This window comes from Podarcis filfolensis (genome assembly GCF_964270895.1).
Source record: "Podarcis filfolensis genome assembly, chromosome: 14".
In the NCBI taxonomy this organism is placed as follows: Eukaryota; Metazoa; Chordata; class Lepidosauria; order Squamata; family Lacertidae; genus Podarcis; species Podarcis filfolensis.
Window position 1 is genome coordinate 4,658,274 of NC_139616.1, and position 18,145 is coordinate 4,676,418.

The 18,145-nt window shown below is 43.6% G+C and overlaps 2 protein-coding genes across 2 annotated transcripts in view; one reads left to right on the plus strand and one right to left on the minus strand.

The window, feature by feature from the left end:
• Window positions 1-124: 124 nt before the first annotated feature.
• On the minus strand, window positions 125-8,006 carry RPS27L (ribosomal protein S27 like). Its single transcript, XM_083587123.1, has 4 exons — window positions 7,830-8,006; window positions 5,419-5,527; window positions 3,378-3,488; window positions 125-2,039 (listed from the first exon to the last, which is right to left on the minus strand). Exons 1-4 carry the CDS (start codon window positions 7,833-7,835, stop codon window positions 2,011-2,013), a joined length of 255 nt encoding a protein of 84 aa, XP_083443249.1. The 5' UTR covers window positions 7,836-8,006; the 3' UTR covers window positions 125-2,010.
• Window positions 8,007-12,843: 4,837 nt separating this feature from the next.
• RAB8B (RAB8B, member RAS oncogene family) overlaps window positions 12,844-18,145 on the plus strand; it is a 38,127-nt gene continuing 32,825 nt past the window's right edge. The window contains exon 1 of the mRNA XM_083587072.1: window positions 12,844-13,095. Coding sequence (XP_083443198.1) covers window positions 12,972-13,095 — 124 coding nt within the window. The 5' untranslated portion in view covers window positions 12,844-12,971. The remainder of the gene's footprint in view (window positions 13,096-18,145) is intronic.

The following is an 18,145-nucleotide window of genomic DNA, read 5'->3' on the forward strand; positions in this document are numbered from 1 at the left end:
CAAATTGGTTCACAAATGAATGTGTAACTACAATATATAAATTTACCTAAATTAACAATTCCTTGGATAAAGCAAGACAGGTTAACTTTTTAGGAAGTGCAGTAAGGCAGCTCACACTTTCAGATTTCATATCAAGCAGTTTATTGATTCTAATGCAGACAAATTAAAAAAGCACAAAACGTAACTTTAGTTGAGGAAAGAGACAACTACTGATCAACTAAGACTCTTCCAACTTGGAAGGAGGCCTGTGTACCTCTAATGATTTTGAGACTTATGTTTTGAATATGACCAAAAAAGGAATAAGACACAGGCTGTAGTAATTATGATTAAAGTTAATCTGCAGTGAATTCTCTTAATGCCTGATAAAATACTCAAACCAGTCAGAAATGCAACCGCCATAACACCAATCCACAATGTAGTACTCCTTGCAGCAACTTGCATTTCTGGTTTAGTACTGTGGGTCATTATTTGCTGTACTGACCAGAACTAGTGAAGTGCATGTCATTCTGCTGACTATGCAGTACAGGCTATAAACAGCAGTTCAAGAGGCAGAAAACAGTCTATAGAATCATAGAATTGTAGTGTTGGAAGGGACCCAAGGGTCATCTAGTCCAACCCCCTGCAATGCAGGAATCTTTTGCCCAACTTGCGGCTCAAACCCACGACTGAGATTAAGAGTCCCATGCTCTCCCAAATGGATAATCAATTTGAGTACAAGAACATTAGAAGTTGCTGTCTACTAGGTCAGTCCATTTACCCAACTAGCTCACTGCTGCTTCCTCTGACAGGCAGAGAAGCTCGCCATCTTCTTTTCCTTCATCTGCTGTCTGCATGCAAAGTATGTGATCTAACACTGAATTACAGTGCCTCCCCACTAAAAAAAAATCAGAAAAGGTAACAAGGGCACTGCATTGTATCAACAGGGAGGCACACAACAACACAAGCCAGTTCTGAAAACATCTGTCAAGTGCTGTGCAGTTAGTTGACCAGCCAGGAAATAGGATCAGCATCTTTTGTGAACTTTTCCTGGGCAAGACTACCAAAACAATAAACCAATAGGAACCTAGGAAGCTGCCTTATACTGTCAGACCATTGTTCCACTTGGCTCAGTAATAATCCTTTTCCTGTGGCCTCCTTGGCCTAATCTCCATGCCACGTTGTGACACCTCTCTCTGCTGGCTTCACAGCAAGAGTGGAAGCATTCATAGGCCTATCTTCCCTGCATTGGTCTGATTCTGAACTGGTGCTCTTTTTCTATAGGAAATAAGAAGAATGGAGGAAAAAGGAGGGATCCTTGTGGGTTTTTCTGAGACCAGAGCACAGCAATGGCGTTTAATATATAATCTTGATCTTTTGCATCCTTGAAATGGGGAGGGACATCCCGAATCGTTTGAGGAGAATCGGGATCGAGGCAGAGGACCCACAGCTGGAAGTAAGTAAAATTACTTATCTTAACATAAATTGACTATACTGACTGGCAACAGCTCTCCAGGATTTCAAGGAGTCGTCTCTCCCAGCACCACCTATGGGTGCTGGGTACTGCATGCAAAGCAGATGTTCAGCCATGGAGCTACAGTCCTTCCCAAGTACCGGTAAGCTATGTTTCTTCTTGCTTTTATTCATTTCAGTGGAGATTTGCAAATCAGAAATTCCAAGAAGACTAGGCCCTATAGCTGCAAAACCAGCAGGGTTAAAATATAAAAACTGTTCCCTTCTTATGAAGTTTTTTAAAGACTGGCATTTGAATTTCTTCACCATAATGATCAGCCGGTTGTTACTGCAAAGAAAAATGCACTAAATGCATTCAAATGACATAATTAACAGCCTTATTCGTTCAAGGTTCATTGTATAATAAAAGCTATAAAAATAGAGTTTGGTTACCCCTAAACATATACACAAAATCTGCACAAAACCCCACCCCACAGCTAGACATAATTAACTTGCTAGATGAAGCAGCACTGTCAAACATAAGGCTTCCAGTGGTATCATTTACAGCAGCACAGGAATTCTTCAGTGTTGCTTTCTTCTAAATGAGCAACCTGGAAAGAAAGAGCACCATACATGAGATCCAAAGAGCTTATAAAGACTGCAGGCAGTGACATGAAAATCAAAGCTCCTACTTGTAAAATAACCCCAGCAGATGTTTGCACTTGTAAATATCCAAGTGTGCAGAGTTTCCCTTGTCAAATTGTTCTCATTGGGAAACTTGCATTAATGCTTATATTCTTTCTGTCTCCCTGTAGGGATTCCCCCCACCCCCTGCCAAAATGACTGATCTTTATATCATATTCTCAGTTCCCTTTAAAGAAATTCAACTCTCACTGTCCCCTACCTTGCCATCCTAGCGCATTATCTCCCATAACTGAACTGCACTGAGTTAATTTACCTTTAGAATACTTTTTACCTATTGAAATGCAGAGTAGCTCAACAGCTAGGAAATCTTTCGGTTAAGAATTTTAACTTCAACGGCACCTCTGGACTTAATAGTTCTGGGAATTTTGCCAAGCTGCAATTCTGCCAGTTGAGAACCTCGTTTAACATTGAACCCATTTGCTCATACAGGTTTTTAAGAGCCCTTGCATTTGTGATTCAACTTTAGCCACACTAGAATGAACAGAATTTTAAGAAATGGCTTATTCCCCTGACCTTCCATCCAGACTAGGCACTGATCAGCAGCAATTTCTGCTAAATGTGTGTGGACTGGTTGGCATTCCAGAAAACTTGAGTTTTCTAGCCAGCCACTCCCTATATCCAAGGCCCTGCCTTATAGACTTATTATATGCTTTTCCTCAAGTGCCGATGCCCCCCTTTTTGTTTCTGAGAAGAATTTTAATGCGGTGTTCTAAATTCTGCCAAAAAACAACAACCCTACCCTTCAATGGTTGAAGATGTTTGAGTATATTTCCAGATGCATGCCCAATCATTAACATTAAAGCTGTTTTGTGCAGAACTGAGCAAACCAATCTGCCACATACCGAGTCAGACCATTGATCTATCTAGCCCAATATTTACTCTTCTGTTCGTTTCAGGCACAGGTTTTTCTTGGCTCTGCTATCCAAAAGCCATTAATTGAAGATGACAGGGACTGAAGCTAATACTTTATGCATGTGTTGAATCAATGAACTATGGGTAATCCCCATGACTCCAGAACAGCCTTCCCAAATCTGGTCCCCACCATATGTTCCTCATAAGTCCTAGCCAGCAGGCTGGGAAATTCTGAAGTCTACAAATACATTAGGAGATAAAATCAACGATTTATTTCAACACATAGACTGCCTGAATAAGCTGCCTGTGTTAATGAATACTAAGGTCATGGCATAAATGGTGTATCTGCGCAGAAGAAGCCTGATTAAAGGAGCAAGGTGGTTTTCCCCTACCTTCTGTGAGTCTGGCTTTGCCTCCTGTTGGTTGGCACAAGACAGTCGAGCATCCTACACAGGGCACCACTATCTGAGCATGACTGAATACTGTGGTGATCTTGTAGCATCCTGAATTTTAAAAAGCATATTTTTTCATTCCAATGGACATACACACTGATACTACACTGAGTGTCCAACATATTACCTAATGCTAGACTGGGATGTCAAATGATGTGCATTGCCCTCTCAGGTCTTTCTTGCCTCTGTGTTACTATTAGTACAAGTGAGTTGGTTTTTTAAGGCCACCAAGTGCTGTCCATAACTGTGTGGTACCTTGAATCTGGGTCTCTTCCCCTGTACAACTTTATTTAATTTCATAAAAATAGACATGCTCTGAAGTTGTTCTCAGAGTGTGTGCCAATGGTTAGACAGTCAGTGTATTTCAGTTACAGTGCTCATTTATGAAGAGAAAGGAAGAGACTCTTAATGTGTTTCTCAAACCCATTTGCCCATGAGAAAAAATGTTTTTTTGTATATGTGTTTTAAGACCTCTTACTGGTGTCACATAGATGTTTACAATTGCAAAAACAAAAATAGAACTTTTCAAAGAAATGCAACAAGCTTCATACCTTAAGAAAACCAAAGGGTGCATATATGATTTTACAAACAATGTTTGGCCCTACTGTTAAATTGACTGTAGAAATAGATGGCAAGATTGTAGTCACCAACAAGCTGAACATGAGTCAGCAGTGTGAAACTGCTTTTAAAAAGACTGATGCTATTTTAAGCTATATTAATAAAACTATAGTCACAAGAAGTGACAGTTCAACTTTATTCTGCACTAGTCAGACCTCAACTGAAGTACTGTGTTTAGGTTTGGGAAACACAATTTAAGAAAAATTGGAATGAGTTCAGAGGAGGACAGTGGGGAAGGTCAAGGTATAAGAAATGACTGCTATGAGGGAGGTTGAAGTACCGGGTATTGTTGAAGACAGAGACATGATCACGCTCTTCAAATATCTGAAGAGCTGATAAACAGAAGATAAAGATTTGTCCTCTTGCTGCAGCAAGTGAGAGAATCTCAGATGCAACATTTTCATTCTTAGACAACATTTAGCCTTAAAAAGCCAATTCCAGAAGCACAAACTAGATATGTAGGCAGCAGGCTGAAAAATGTAATAAACCTCATTACGCTTAGGAGTAAGTCTCACCAAGTTCAGTGGGAAAAGATAGGTATGCAAAGGATTGCAGCCTGTAAACAACACTGGTGTATTTGGATAGCGCTTGTAAAATGTTTGATACACACACACAGTATCTCCCATTAATTACACTTTCAACCTTTAGGAGGAGGAAACTATTTCATCAACCTGACCTTTTGAATAAACTCTTCTGATAAGTTGCTGCAGTGTTTCAGTAATGAAAGTGAAAAATGAGTTACGCCAGTGAATGTTACACTGCCAGCAGAACTGGCAGAAACCATTGTTCAAAACTGCAGAAGGAAATAAGTACCTGGTTTTTCCTTAAAGTAATTCCCCTCACAGCCTTTATATTTAAGGTTTTATGGTCAATGAGATTTATTAAAAATATTTGCTTATGAGACTATTAAATTGTCTAGTGTTGGATAAATAACCAATCTTACAAATCAGGGATTTATCAAGACCATTGAACATTTTTTTGTTAAGGATACAGGACTAAATTAATTCTTCAATAAATGAGCATTATTTGTTACTCATTGGGATGTTGAAGCAGGTAAGGCAAAAAGTGGAATAATTACAATTCATTCTCAAGGAATCTGGTTCTTTTTTATTCCTGGGAACCGATAAATGATAAAAGTAATGAAGAAAATTACACAGATCCACTACATGTGCCTTCGCAGTACTTTTACTCCAGGAGAGAAGAGGTTAATACGGAAATTCAAGTGGCAGGCCATTATCTCTTATTGCAGTCTTTGCCAATCTGGTGTCCTCCAGATGTTTTGGAACACCAGATTGCCAAATGCTGTCTTACTACAAGTTTTCTGTGGTCCTTTACAGGAAAGAACACTTTAAAGAATAGTTACCTGGACACTTGACATCCATGAAGTAGGAATTTGGACTCTGGACCAGACGTTTCTTTTTGTGTTTTCTCTTTTCTTCCTCTAGGGATGGGTGAATTAAGTCTCTGGTCAGCTGTGTGAGATATTAGGGAGTTATTGCCATGAGTACAACAAAGCAGTTTGCTAACTTTGCTGAAAGAGGTGTTTTTTATTGAATATTATTAATTATAGTTGGTTTTTATATATATCTCGCTTTTCCCTGCAAGGATTATTTCATTTATATCCCACCTTTCCTCCAAGGGACTCAAGGTGGCATACATTTAATCCCCACAACAACTTTGTGAGGTAGGCTAGGCTGAGAGGCAGTGACTGTCCCAAGGTCACCCAGTGAGTGGGAATTTGAACCCTGGTCTCCCTAATCCTAGCCCACCTATGTTGGGTATTTCTCTCAGGGTTCCCCCAAACCATTTAGGTGCCCAAGCCACAAACACCCAAATGGTAACAACACAGGACACAATCCCCCATAACAACAGTTGGGGACCCAAAGATCCCCAAGCCTGATCTTTCTACTCCTCACTCTACAATCCACAGTGGCATCCAGCCTGTGCCCACTGCCTCCTCTGGGTACCTCTTCCCACCTTTTCCACCCAAAACTAACATCACAAGAACACTCCTCTTATGGGTTAGAGCAGTGGCTCCCAATTAGGGGTCCACGGAGAACGCACTCAGGGGGTCTGCGGCCCCATTCCTTGCCGCTCCAACTAAATCTGTGTTATTTCTGCATGGTAATAACACAAATTTTATGGTCTGTATTAGCGCTGTGCAGTTTTTCAATATATTGGCCAAAATCGGTTTTGAAATCACAGTGCGATAAGAATTTTGACCTGACAATACATAGCAATATATCAAGGTACTCTCGATATCACATGAAGCTCTCAGCTGATAATGCTGCTGATAACTGCTGCTGATTTGAGAACAGGGCAGCTTATCACCCTCACTTCAAGGCACCATGGCACTACCTTCCCCTGGCATTGAGGCGGAGCTAGTCAGCAGGAAAGCAGGAGTAGCCACAGTGGATGTGCATCTTCGCTGAAGGCAGCTTGATGTGACTCCATTTCCTCTCCTCCCTCCACCCATCCTATCACCACGGCTGCCCCTTCCCTTCTCCCCCACGCTAATCTCCCATTTCAGACATTGTGATATACTGGAATATTGTGATGTTTAGTTGCTGGATAAACCACGATGTTGAAAACTAGGTATCGCTCAGCTCTAGTCTGGTTTTTAGTATACCTAGAATCCTTTGCTTATTAGATGCTACCCCATAATTTGTTCAGAAAATTGCTTTGTAAAGGTAACTATCATTGGCTTTTGAAAAACGGGGTCCTCAGTAATTAGCTAATTGGGAACCACTGGGTTAGAGTATTCGCCATATGGCAAGAGCCTTCGTGTGCTGAATTTGCTCAATACTATATTGACTTGGTTGTAAACAGAAGGAGTCCCAGATCCTGGAAAGAGTGCATTGAATAACTAAAGGGGGGGTGAGAGAGAGATGTCTCTCCTTGGACAGCCTGTTGTGGATTCTAAAATTAGCCACTGTAACACCAGTAGGTGCCTGTGAGTGAGTGGTGATGGTGAAAGGAATAAGCTGACTCTAAAGAAAAGAACTTTGAAGATTACCATCTGTCTGCACCAAGTGCCTCAAAAAGCAGGATGGGAAAATTAAACTGAAAAGCAGACTAGAAAACTGTAAAATACCTGAGCTAGATGCCAAAGTGAAAGGAGGCCACCCTGCACTACCAGGCCATCTGCTCAGTTATGTAGCTATATTCCACCTATATGCACCCCTATTCTGACACTTAATTTTGAGATTCCAGACACTGCCCAGTATCCATCCCCAGGTAAAGAGTAACAGCTTCACATCACAGCTGGACCCTGGCTAGGAATCCATATGGCACATCGCATTAAAGGCGAAGCGTGTGGTGGTGGGGAGGCAGAAAGAGCTGCCTGGTTTCGCAGCTGGCCTGTGGCCAGGAGTCCGTGGGCACCAGGAATTCCTCTCCAGGGAAAGGGCATGGGTCGGGTGTCCCGGTGCTGGGCTTGGGATCAATGCATACGACCTGTCATGGGGGCGGGGGCGTTGATCGTGGGAAAGTGTGGCTATAACCTGCTACGGGGGTGCGCAGAAAGTAGAATACGTGCTTTTTCTTTTCTTTTTTACACCCCCCCACCCTCCGGCACCGTAAACGTCCTGCTCCACCCCCGCCCATAAACGGAGTGGAACATCCCACACACCCCTTCTCTGCTCTTAGTTAATGGGACAAGCCGCCCCACCCCCGACAGGCAGAGCCGAGGGGGCTTCTCTCTTCTTTCTGCCCCCTCCCGCCCGTTAACCCTTGCCGCGCCGCCCGCCCGCCTTCCGACCGGCCCCCACTCACGGGCATGGTGGCGCCTCGCCGCTGCTTCTCCTCCCTCCCAGCCGGAAGCGCCCTCCGCGCCAGGCGAGCCAGCCTTGCCCTCCCCGCGCCCCCAAACACGCGCAGATACAAACCCAGGCGCGTGACGCAGGCGAGAAGCCCCGCCCCTGGAGCTCTGCGGGCACGCCCACTTCCTCGAGACCATCTAGGAGCCCATGCTCTATGGTTTGGAGAAGGGCGTCTTGGCTTTTGAAAGGCGCAGCTGCCCCTTCAGAACCAGCCAGTCCCGCCCCCGCCCCGACAGTCCTGCTGTGTTGTCAGGATTCAACCTCAAACCGTTAGCCGCCATCCATCCTCCAGATCTCTTTTTAGTCCTTTGAAAAGCAAATCTCAAGGACTCTGGGAGTGTCCAGGGGCATAATAAAGCTGGCCCCGCGCAAAGACATTGCCTTGACTATGGAGCACATCTGTGCATGTTACATATAGGGACATTTCAATAATATTCCAGAAGAGAGATTTAAGGGGTCTCTATTTCTTATAACACATTTTGATAGGACTAGAACAAAATTTCATCTGAGGCTCCATCAGCCCAGGAAAGAGAGGAGGCAAGCAGCCAGCAATCTCTAAAAGCAGAAAAATAGAGTACTGTCTTGAATCCTTCTTTAGAGCTAATCAAATATACAGCTGCCTTAAGAGTCTGTTTCTGGCTCCTAATTGGATAGGGTTTGCAAAGCAGAAATATAGAGGAAACTGAGATACATTCATTTTGTTCTTAGGTTATTCCAGTCTGATGGTGAGAACATTTATCAAAGCCTAGTGTTTTTGGGAAAAAGGCAGTGTTTTGACATGATTGAACACACTTACCTGGGAATAAACCCCATTAAATGCATGCATAGGATTGTGATATAGTACATCAAATAATTCTCTTCCCTCCTAATCAAGAAAGCCCAATATTCTGGGAGAGGGAGGTTTTAAGTTATTTTTAAATTATTATTCATAGTGGTAGGGGTGGTTTACCCAATCTGATTATTTATGTTTGTCTAAAACAATTAACCTATTTAGTTTTAGTGCTCCATTGTCAGACCAGTAATCTGATTAAGTCTTACAATAACCTCTTGAAAGGTTCTATTTAATTACTCCCAACCCCCCATTTGGGCACTGATATGAAGAAGCAGAATTCCCTTGACCACTTCCTCTTTGTTTATAAATGAACAGGCTGAGCTACTATCTCTTAACTTAAAAAAAAGAGTCTTTTAAAATTATAGAAATTGAACAATGACACAGATAACATATAGTGATCAAGAAGCAAAAGGGCACAAGATCTTACATTACACAGCAAATGTGCTGGCTGACACAAAGTTCATTTGCCACAATTCCATTTTCATATGCAAAGGGAACAAAGGTTAGTTCATTTATATGTTTACAACTTGGAATAAGGCAAAGATCCAGGGTCTAAGATGCTATGCAAAACACTATCTTCTTAATTTTAAATGCTTTCTGTTTCCTTCTCCTTTGTATTTTTCACTTTAATTTGTTTATTATTGCATGTATACCTGACATCTCCTCCATGCAGCTTAAGGTAATGTACATGACTTTTCCCTTCACCAGCCCTGTGAAGTACATTAGGCTAAGAGACTGTGGCTGACCCAAGGTCACCCAGTGAGCTGAGTGGGGATACAAACCCAGGTCTTCTTTATTGCTTTCAAACTGAAACATTCCTATTTCTCTCTTTTGAGAAGAAGAACATCTGTGGCACCTCCATATGTTGCTGAACTCTAACTCCTATAAGCCCCGGCCAGTATGACTAGTGGTCAGTGATGATGGGGGGCCACAGGTTTTCCATTCCTGGCCTAAATCCCTCCTTCCATAAATGGGCTTGCTTGTTTCTTTGTCTCTGGAGCCTGTAGGTGCTCTGCTCTCACAGACCAAGCGCCCCTATTTTCCAGGAGCAGTTCCAGATTTACAGAAGCCATCCCCATTTCTGATTTGATACCAGAATGTTCCTTGTTGTTGTTGTTTAGTTGTTTAGTTGTGTCCGACTCTTCGTGACTCCATGGACCAGAGCACGCCAGGCACTCCTGTCTTCCACTGCCTCCCGCAGTTTGGTCAAACTCATGCTGGTAGCTTCGAGAACACTGTCCAACCATCTCATCCTCTGTCGTCCCCTTCTCCTTGTGCCCTCCATCTTTCCCAAAATCAGGGTCTTTTCCAGGGAGTCTTCTCTTCTCATGAGGTGGCCAAAGTATTGGAGCCTCAGCTTCAGGATCTGTCCTTCCAGTGAGCACTCAGGGCTGATTTCCTTAAGAATGGAGAGGTTTGATATTCTTGCAGTCCATGGGACTGTCAAGAGTCTCCTCCAGCACCATAATTCAAAAGCATCAATTCTTCGGCGATCAGCCTTCCTTATGGTCCAGCTCTCACTTCCATACATCACTACTGGGAAAACCATGGCTTTAACTATACGGACCTTTGTTGGCAAGGTGATGTCTCTGCTTTTTAAGATGCTGTCTAGGTTTGTCATTGCTTTTTCCCCAAGAAGCAGGGCTTTTCCTTAGGACGTCCCTATTTTCATTGGAGAAATTTTGAAGGGTATGGAGTTATGCAACCCCCGAGCCAAGGGGATAAATAACTATAAGACATCTGAAGGAAGCCCTGTATAGGGAATTTTTGTAATGTTTTATTATGTTTTTATATACAGTATGTTGGAAGCCACCCAGAGTGCCTGGGGCAACGCAGTCACGTGGGTGGTATAAATAATAAAGCTGTTGTTATGGAATAAAAGGTAAACGTAAAGGACCCCTGACAGTTAAGTCCAGTCGTGAACAACTCTGGGGTTGCAACGCTCATCTCGCTTTACTGGCCGAGGGAGCCGACATTTGTCTGCAGACAGTTTTTCCAGGTCATGTGGCCAGCATGACTAAGTCGCTTCTGGCGAAACCAGAGCAGCGCATGGAAACGCCATTTACCTTCCCGCCAGAGCTGTACCTATTTATCTACTTGCAGTTTGACGTGCTTTCAAACTGCTAGGTTGGCAGGAGCAGGGACCGAGCAACAGGAGCTCAGTAATCGGAGAAATGTTGGAGCATATGTGTTGGTGCTGTGGTGCTGTAAAGCCAACCAAACTTTGAAAATGCTATGATTCTGTGGGAAGTGCACAGACATCATCCCCACAGAGCTTTGGTGCTGACATTCTTGGAACATTGCATTCCTTGAAAAATCAACAATGCCACTGAAGAAAGCATAAAAAGACAACAGAGAGAAATCTGAAGGTGTGGGGCAAAAGTTTAGGTCTTTTATCAACAGAAAGGACACCGATGAGAAACCACCAGAAACTCATCGACTTTGCAGAGACATGTTTCAAAGTCATTTTCTGGTTTTACGACTAATTTAAATTGATTATATATTTTCTATATCTTTTGTAACTTCATTGCACTAAAACCACAGAAACCATGGTGTGAATCAGTTTATAAAAGTGTTGAAATAAATGTTTGTTTGTGTTTATTATTATTATTATTATTATTATTATTATTATTATTATTATGTCCTGCCCTTCTGGCTGGGTCACCCCAGCCAGTCTAGGCAGCTTCCAACACATTTAAAACAAAATAAAACATCAAAAACGTCTGGATACAGTACTGACTTCAGATCTTTCCTAAAAGTTGGGCTTTTGTATTTTAATTGTGTACTGTCTCTTAGAAAATCTAAAAACAAATGAATTATAATGAATTATAATTATAATAAATTATATTTGAATAACTTTTACTCAGATAAACCACTGAAATTAATGTCAATGATTAAGTTATATTAATTAGTGTCTGTGGGACTACTCTAAGTAAAAGTTAGTTGAATTCAACACTAAGATTATTTGTATACCACAGCATCTGCACCAGATTTAGGGTGGTGTGGACCAGAGGTAGGCAACCTAAGGCCCAATGTGGCCCAATTGCCTTCTCAATCCGGCCCGTGGATGGTCCAGGAATCAGCATGTTTTTACAGAAGTAGAATGTGTCCTTTTATTTAAAATGCATCTCTGAATTATTTGTGGGACGTGCCTGGTGTTTTTATGTGAGTAGAATGTGTGCTTTTATTTAAAATGCATCTCTTGAGTTATTTGTGGGGCATAGGAGTTTGTTAATTCCCCCACCAAAAAAAATATAGTTCGGCCCACCACATGGTCTGAGGGACGGTGGACTGGCCCATGGCTGAAAAAGGTTGCTGACCCCTGGGTGGACAGTTCCCTTGCACAGGGTGTTGAGCTGAGGGGTCGAAAAATTATAATAGTAATATGTAGTAATAATTTTTTAATCTATATTTAAATGGGCCATCATATCAGGCTGAAGGTGAGGGAAAGGGTCTCCGTCTGCACAACTCTTGGCAGAAAGTTAAGACCAACAACTCTTGGCTCTTTCTCTTGGGCAAATGTTTTCTTTTCTAAGTGGCACTTCTAAGACTCATGTAAGTAAGAAACAGTGACTGAGTTTGCTTTTTCTCTTCCCTTCAATCAATTTTTATTCTATCATGTTTTTTCAATCATAAGTCCGAAGACAGGGACTCCTTTTCTTTTTATACCACTCTGACAGCCACTTTTGGGCTTGCTTTTTAATTATTATTTTTAAAAAACATTTTAAATAAATGAATACATTCGCACTCAAAGTGTCACACAGGAAACAAATCTAACCACAACAGTGCAATGACAATGCAGATCAAAACTATTTGAATTATAAACTTTTATTAATAATATGTCTTTATTAATTATTATCCCCCCTCCAAAATATAACTGGACAACTATTCAGCAATTAGCAGTTTGTTGACACTTCTGACTTTGTACTATATTACTAAATAATATGTAAATAATAGTATGGCACCAATCCCTAGCACTGCCCGCCGTCCCTCCCGGCCAGGCCTCCTCCCTCCCGCCTTGGAGGCTGGGATTTCGACAGGGACGAGCGCGGTCGCTTCCTACAAGCAAAACGGGAAAAGTCCCGCAGAAAAAACCACGACTCCCAGAGGCCATTGCGCGGGCGGCGACCGCTGGAGGGAGCGACAAGGCGGGGCTTCCGTCGTCGCGCGCGCCGCTCGCCTGGCTGCCCCGCCCCTTCCTGTTCGCCTCCCTCCCGCTAGTTCCCCCTCCCCTCCGGCTCCCGGCCGCCAGTCGGAGCGAAGATGGCGAAGACCTACGACTATCTCTTCAAGCTGCTCCTCATCGGCGACTCCGGCGTGGGCAAGACCTGCCTGCTCTTCCGCTTCAGCGAGGACGCCTTCAACACCACCTTCATCTCCACCATCGGTGAGGCGGCCTCGGCCTCCCTCGGAGGGGCGCTTCCTCGGGCCGGCGCCTCGGGCGGGGGGCGGCTTCCCCGCCTCGCGGAGCCCAGGCCCGGCCCCTTGGCGCCTCTTCAGGGCGGCCGGCTGGGTCTTGGGGGGCGGCGGGGGCCACGGCGTCGCCGCGAGCCAGCGAGCGAGCCGGTTTCCGTTTCCATTTCCCTTCCTCTCTCGCGCCCCGCCTTGTCCCTCAGACCGTTTTTGAGGGTGGAATTGTGGGGGTTTCTTCGCGCGACGTCCTTCCCGCCCCCCCCATTCCGCCTCCTTCGCGGTCCCCGTTCTGTTGCGATTGGGCTTCGGCGGGGCCGCGGAGGCGTTGATCCGGCGCGGGGGGCGTGAGAGGAGCGGGCCCGTGAGGCGGGGGTCTCCTCTTCTGCCGCCCCCCTTCGCCGCTTTGTTATGGGGATTTGTGCTGGAGGGCGGAGAGCGCCTTTGAGGCGGGGATGCTCTCGCCGCCGCAGCGCTGGGACGGGACCCTTTTCTCAGATGGCCGCCCCGGAACTGGAGATCTGTAGGTGCCCCTTCTCGCCCACCTCCCTGCCCCGGAGAGAAACAGGTTCGTTAGCCCGTTAGGCTAACCCGCTTTCGGCTGCCTTGGAAAGCGCTCTTTCCAGCGACCCCGCCACCCTTTTGACACTCTTGGAGTGCATCTCTTAACCCGTTCGACACGCCTAGAAATGTCGCCATCATCAAATGTCATCTTGGCCCCTGTTGGGCGGGGCGGAGGGTTGGAATAGGCCCTTGTTTGGGGACACAGGGAGGGATTTGTCACTTCTGTTAAGACGCAAGGTTGTAAGGATCCTCCTGCAAGCTGTTCTGTGAGTGCTTCTGAACCAGAGCAGATTTTGGGGAGGAGAGGGGAGGTGGATAGGTGCTGTTGCACTAGTGGGAACCCTTGCACCGACTTCCACTAGCATTCTTTATAAAGTGCCTAAAACTGCTCAGTCCTGTACAGAAATTATGTCATTTGAAGTGACATAAGATATGCCCTCCGTCTACAGTTGTGGCATGATGTGAAGGAAAGGGAAGGAGAATCTGACCAAGGTAAACAGCAGTCAAAATTGGCCACGGGAACTTGTCTAGCTGTGCAGGAGCTCTGATACAGTCAACGACTGGAATCATTTTTACTCTGATAGCCAAAATGGGGAAGATAGTGATGGATTTGAACTTTACCACTAGTTGATACTTTTGTTACACATATCATGAGTGAGTGGTTGCTAGTCACTCTGTTCAACTGCAGGTTACAACTTCAGGTTACAGACTCTGCTAACCCAGAAATAGTACCTCGGGTTAAGAACTTTGCTTCAGGATGAGAACAGAAATCGTGCTCCTACGGCGCAGCGGCAGCAGGAGGCCCCATTAGCTAAAGTGGTGCTTCAGGTTAAGAATAGTTTTAGGTTAAGAACGGACCTCCGGAACAAATTAAGTACGTAACCAGAGGTACCACTGTATCCTTTATGCGCTATCTCGCAGGATGCCCATATTGCTAGGTGTTTTATATGCTCAAGTCCAGCTTCACAATTTGTTAATTTGTTCTGTCTGCTCCCTCCTCCTGCAACACTTGAAACACTTGTGCATTGATGCATTGATGCAGGTAGCAAGCATGGTGCTCTCCAGATATTGTTGGCAATGCTAGTTGGGGCTGATGGGAGTTGAAGTCCAACAATATCTGGAGGACATCACATTGACTACGTCTCATAGAAACTTGTAACATCTAGGTGGCTGTTCTGTGTCTGATTTAGAATACATTATATGGCCAAGTTTTGAGTCTTGTTTCCTTTTTTTAAAAAAACCTGTAGCTCACTGGCTAAATATTGTGTTCAACTACCTGCTTAATACTATGCTGTTAGGCTATAACCAAAAAAGGGAGTTGACTGAGCCCTTGACAGACCCTCTTGAATGGCTACTATGACAGATTGGCAGGTTAAACATTTTGCAGGCCTGCCTTATTCTGATAGTTCAGAGTGGGTAACATGAAACTTCCTGTCTCCCACATGAGGTGTGAGGAATCAAAGAGGAAAAAAATATTTTTAAAGCTAGGGGCAGGCATAGTTCCTGTCTGGCCTGACCATAAGCATAGGGCTAGGTACTAAGAACAAAAGAGAAGTTGAGTTCTGCTAGATCAAAGCAAAGGTTCATATTGTCCGTCATCTACTTCCCAAGGGAAACTCACAAGCAGAACGTGAAGACAACATAGTATTATGAGAGAGGGAGAGAAAAAGCAAAACTCTTCACACTATGTATAATTTGATATACCTATATGATTTCTCTTACTTGCCTTTTTTATTTTTATTAACAACAAAGTTCCAAATGTTGTAACCTGTCCTTATGGGTAAATAGTCCCAGCCCCCTAATCATTTTGTTTGCCCTTTTCCAGCTCTACAATGTATTTTTTTATTTACAGTCATACCTTGTGTTGCGTTAGGTTCATGTTGCGTCTTTTCGGCTTGCGAACACTGCAAACCTGGAAGTGTATACTTCCGGGTTTCACCGCACACGCAGAAGTGTTCTGCGTGCTTCGTGCATGAGCAGAAGAGCTCTATTGCGTTCCATGCTTGCGCTGAGGCGCCTCTCTAGTGGACTTTTCAGGGTGCAAACGGCACCCCAGAATGGATCGTGTCCGCAACTAGAGGTACCACTGTACTGCAACCAGGACTGTATACAATATTCCAAGTAGGGTTGCATCATAATATTTGTATAAAGACTTTACAATATTGACAGTATTATATTCAATTTCTTTCGTAGTGATTCCTAGCATGGAATTTGCCCTTTTTGCAGCTGCTGCACATGACAGTGTAATGCAAACAAGCAATTGTGCAGGTTCCTGAAGCAAAGACTGTGGTCCCAATACTTCTCCTCCTTCTGCCCCGCTACCTGGCACTAAGCCATGGTTCATCTTAACATTACATCTGAATCTGGGCTTGTGGATTGTCTCACCCAGAGAAACCGCAAGCGGTAAGCTGAGAACAAATCTTCATTACACTTGTGGTTTGTCTGGACTGAGACAAACCATGATTCAGGGTTTGTATATAACACTAAGCCAAACCATGGAATAGCCTTGGGTATCATGATGGCAGCAGGAGCATGCGAGGAGTGCAGTGATCTCAGTCTTATGCTCATTCACATTAAGTCACAGTTTAGCTTACTGCTGCATGCATGTAAAATTCAGATTTTGATTCCCCTCCCCCCCAGTATACATCACTTTTGACTTATTTACCTTGAGTTACAATTGGCATTTTGTTTCCCGTTTTCCCAAAATTGGAGAGTTCCTTTTGGAGCCCTTTACACAATGACACTGTAGGTCATTTATGAATTTTAAAATTGTATTGATCCTGCCAAATATCCTTTGGTGACTCTACACCTTGCATCCCTCCATTGTGAGAGTTGCACATTTATTATTACTCATTGGTTCCTGTTATTAAAAGTTATTGATCCATATGGGGATCGCTTCCATTCACAATCTTCTTGTCACTCTGAAATGTTAATGAGACAGGACTTACCTTTGCTGAAGCCATATTGATGAAAGACTTGTTCTTATGCTTCATAAATTTTATATTTAACAATTTACCTAGAACTGATGTTAAGCTAATCAGCTTGGATCCTTTAAAAAAAACCTGATTTTACACTGGTCACTTTCCAGAATGGGTCTATCCAAGTGAATATTTTTTTTCTTACTTGGAGTGACGTCCTCCTTCTGACATGTATATTTTCCATGATGGCAGAGCAGTTATTGCCCTGGGAGTGGAACACATTCTCAAAGGCCTTGTCACAAATTTGGATCTCTTTCTAGTTCTCCAGGGCATCCCCATGGCCACGAAACTGGACTGTAACTGTGCCCAGCTGTTTGAGGCACAGGACATAGTGGTGCTTGTAATCTATTGTTTGAAAAGTAAGAATAGAATAACACTTTTTCATTAAGGTATTATTACATTGGTACCTCAGGTTACAGATGCTTCAGGTTACAGACGCTTCAGGTTACAGACTTCGCTACCCAGAAATAGTACCTTGCAGCACGGCATTTGTTAAAGTGGTGCTTCAGGTTAAGAACAGTTTCAGGTTTAGACAGACCTCTGGAACGAATTAAGTTCTTAACCACTTAAGGTACCACTGTATTTCTTTTGCTGGTTATACAATATTAAAAACGCTGGTGTGTACCCCGCTTTAAAGCAGATACGTCAGAGCATTTAAACAATGAAAACTGCTGTAATGTCAGAGCATGTTCATGACCAGAGGTAATAGATTACCATAAGTGATAAGGGAGTAGGAACAGTCTTAATGAACCTCTGAACAACCTGTAGGACTTGGTTGTAACTTGCACTATTTTCATTTCACTGTTTGAGTAGCTGCTAAGAAGTCAACAGGGCGGCCTTCAGATGTCTCATTCAGCGCAAGGCATTTTACAGGTGTTTTTTGAAATACTTTTTAAAAGCATCATTACAAACAGTTATGCCAAACAGTAGACAATTAAATCACAAGCAGGCAAGACATCAAGACCACATTATTGGGATCAGAAATGCCCAAGGTTGTGCTCTCTAGATGTTGCTGGTCCTGGACTGCAATTCTCAACAGCCCCAGCCAGCGTGGCTGTAGTTCCAGTAATATCTGGCGGCTCTACATTGGGTACTCTGAGACAGCCCAGCCATGGTCGTTTATAGGAAGCTGCCTTATTATACCAAGCAGACCATTGAGCTCATGCAGCAGCTTTCCAGATTTTCAGATGGGAGCCCGTTTCAGCTCTGCCTGGAGATGCCAGGAATTGAATTTCAGATCTTTTGTGTACAGAGTATGTGCTCTACCTCTAAGCTATGGCACTTTTGGAGTTTGCTCCCACAATATGTCACAATGGCGATCAACTTGGATGGCTTTAAAATAGGATTACAGTATACAGATTCATGGAGGATAATGCTACCAGTGACTACTAGCTACTGTTGAAGGAAGTATATCTCTGAATCCCATTTGCTGGCATTCACAAGGAAAAGAGTGCTTTAGTTCTCAGTTTCTGCTTGTGGGCTTCT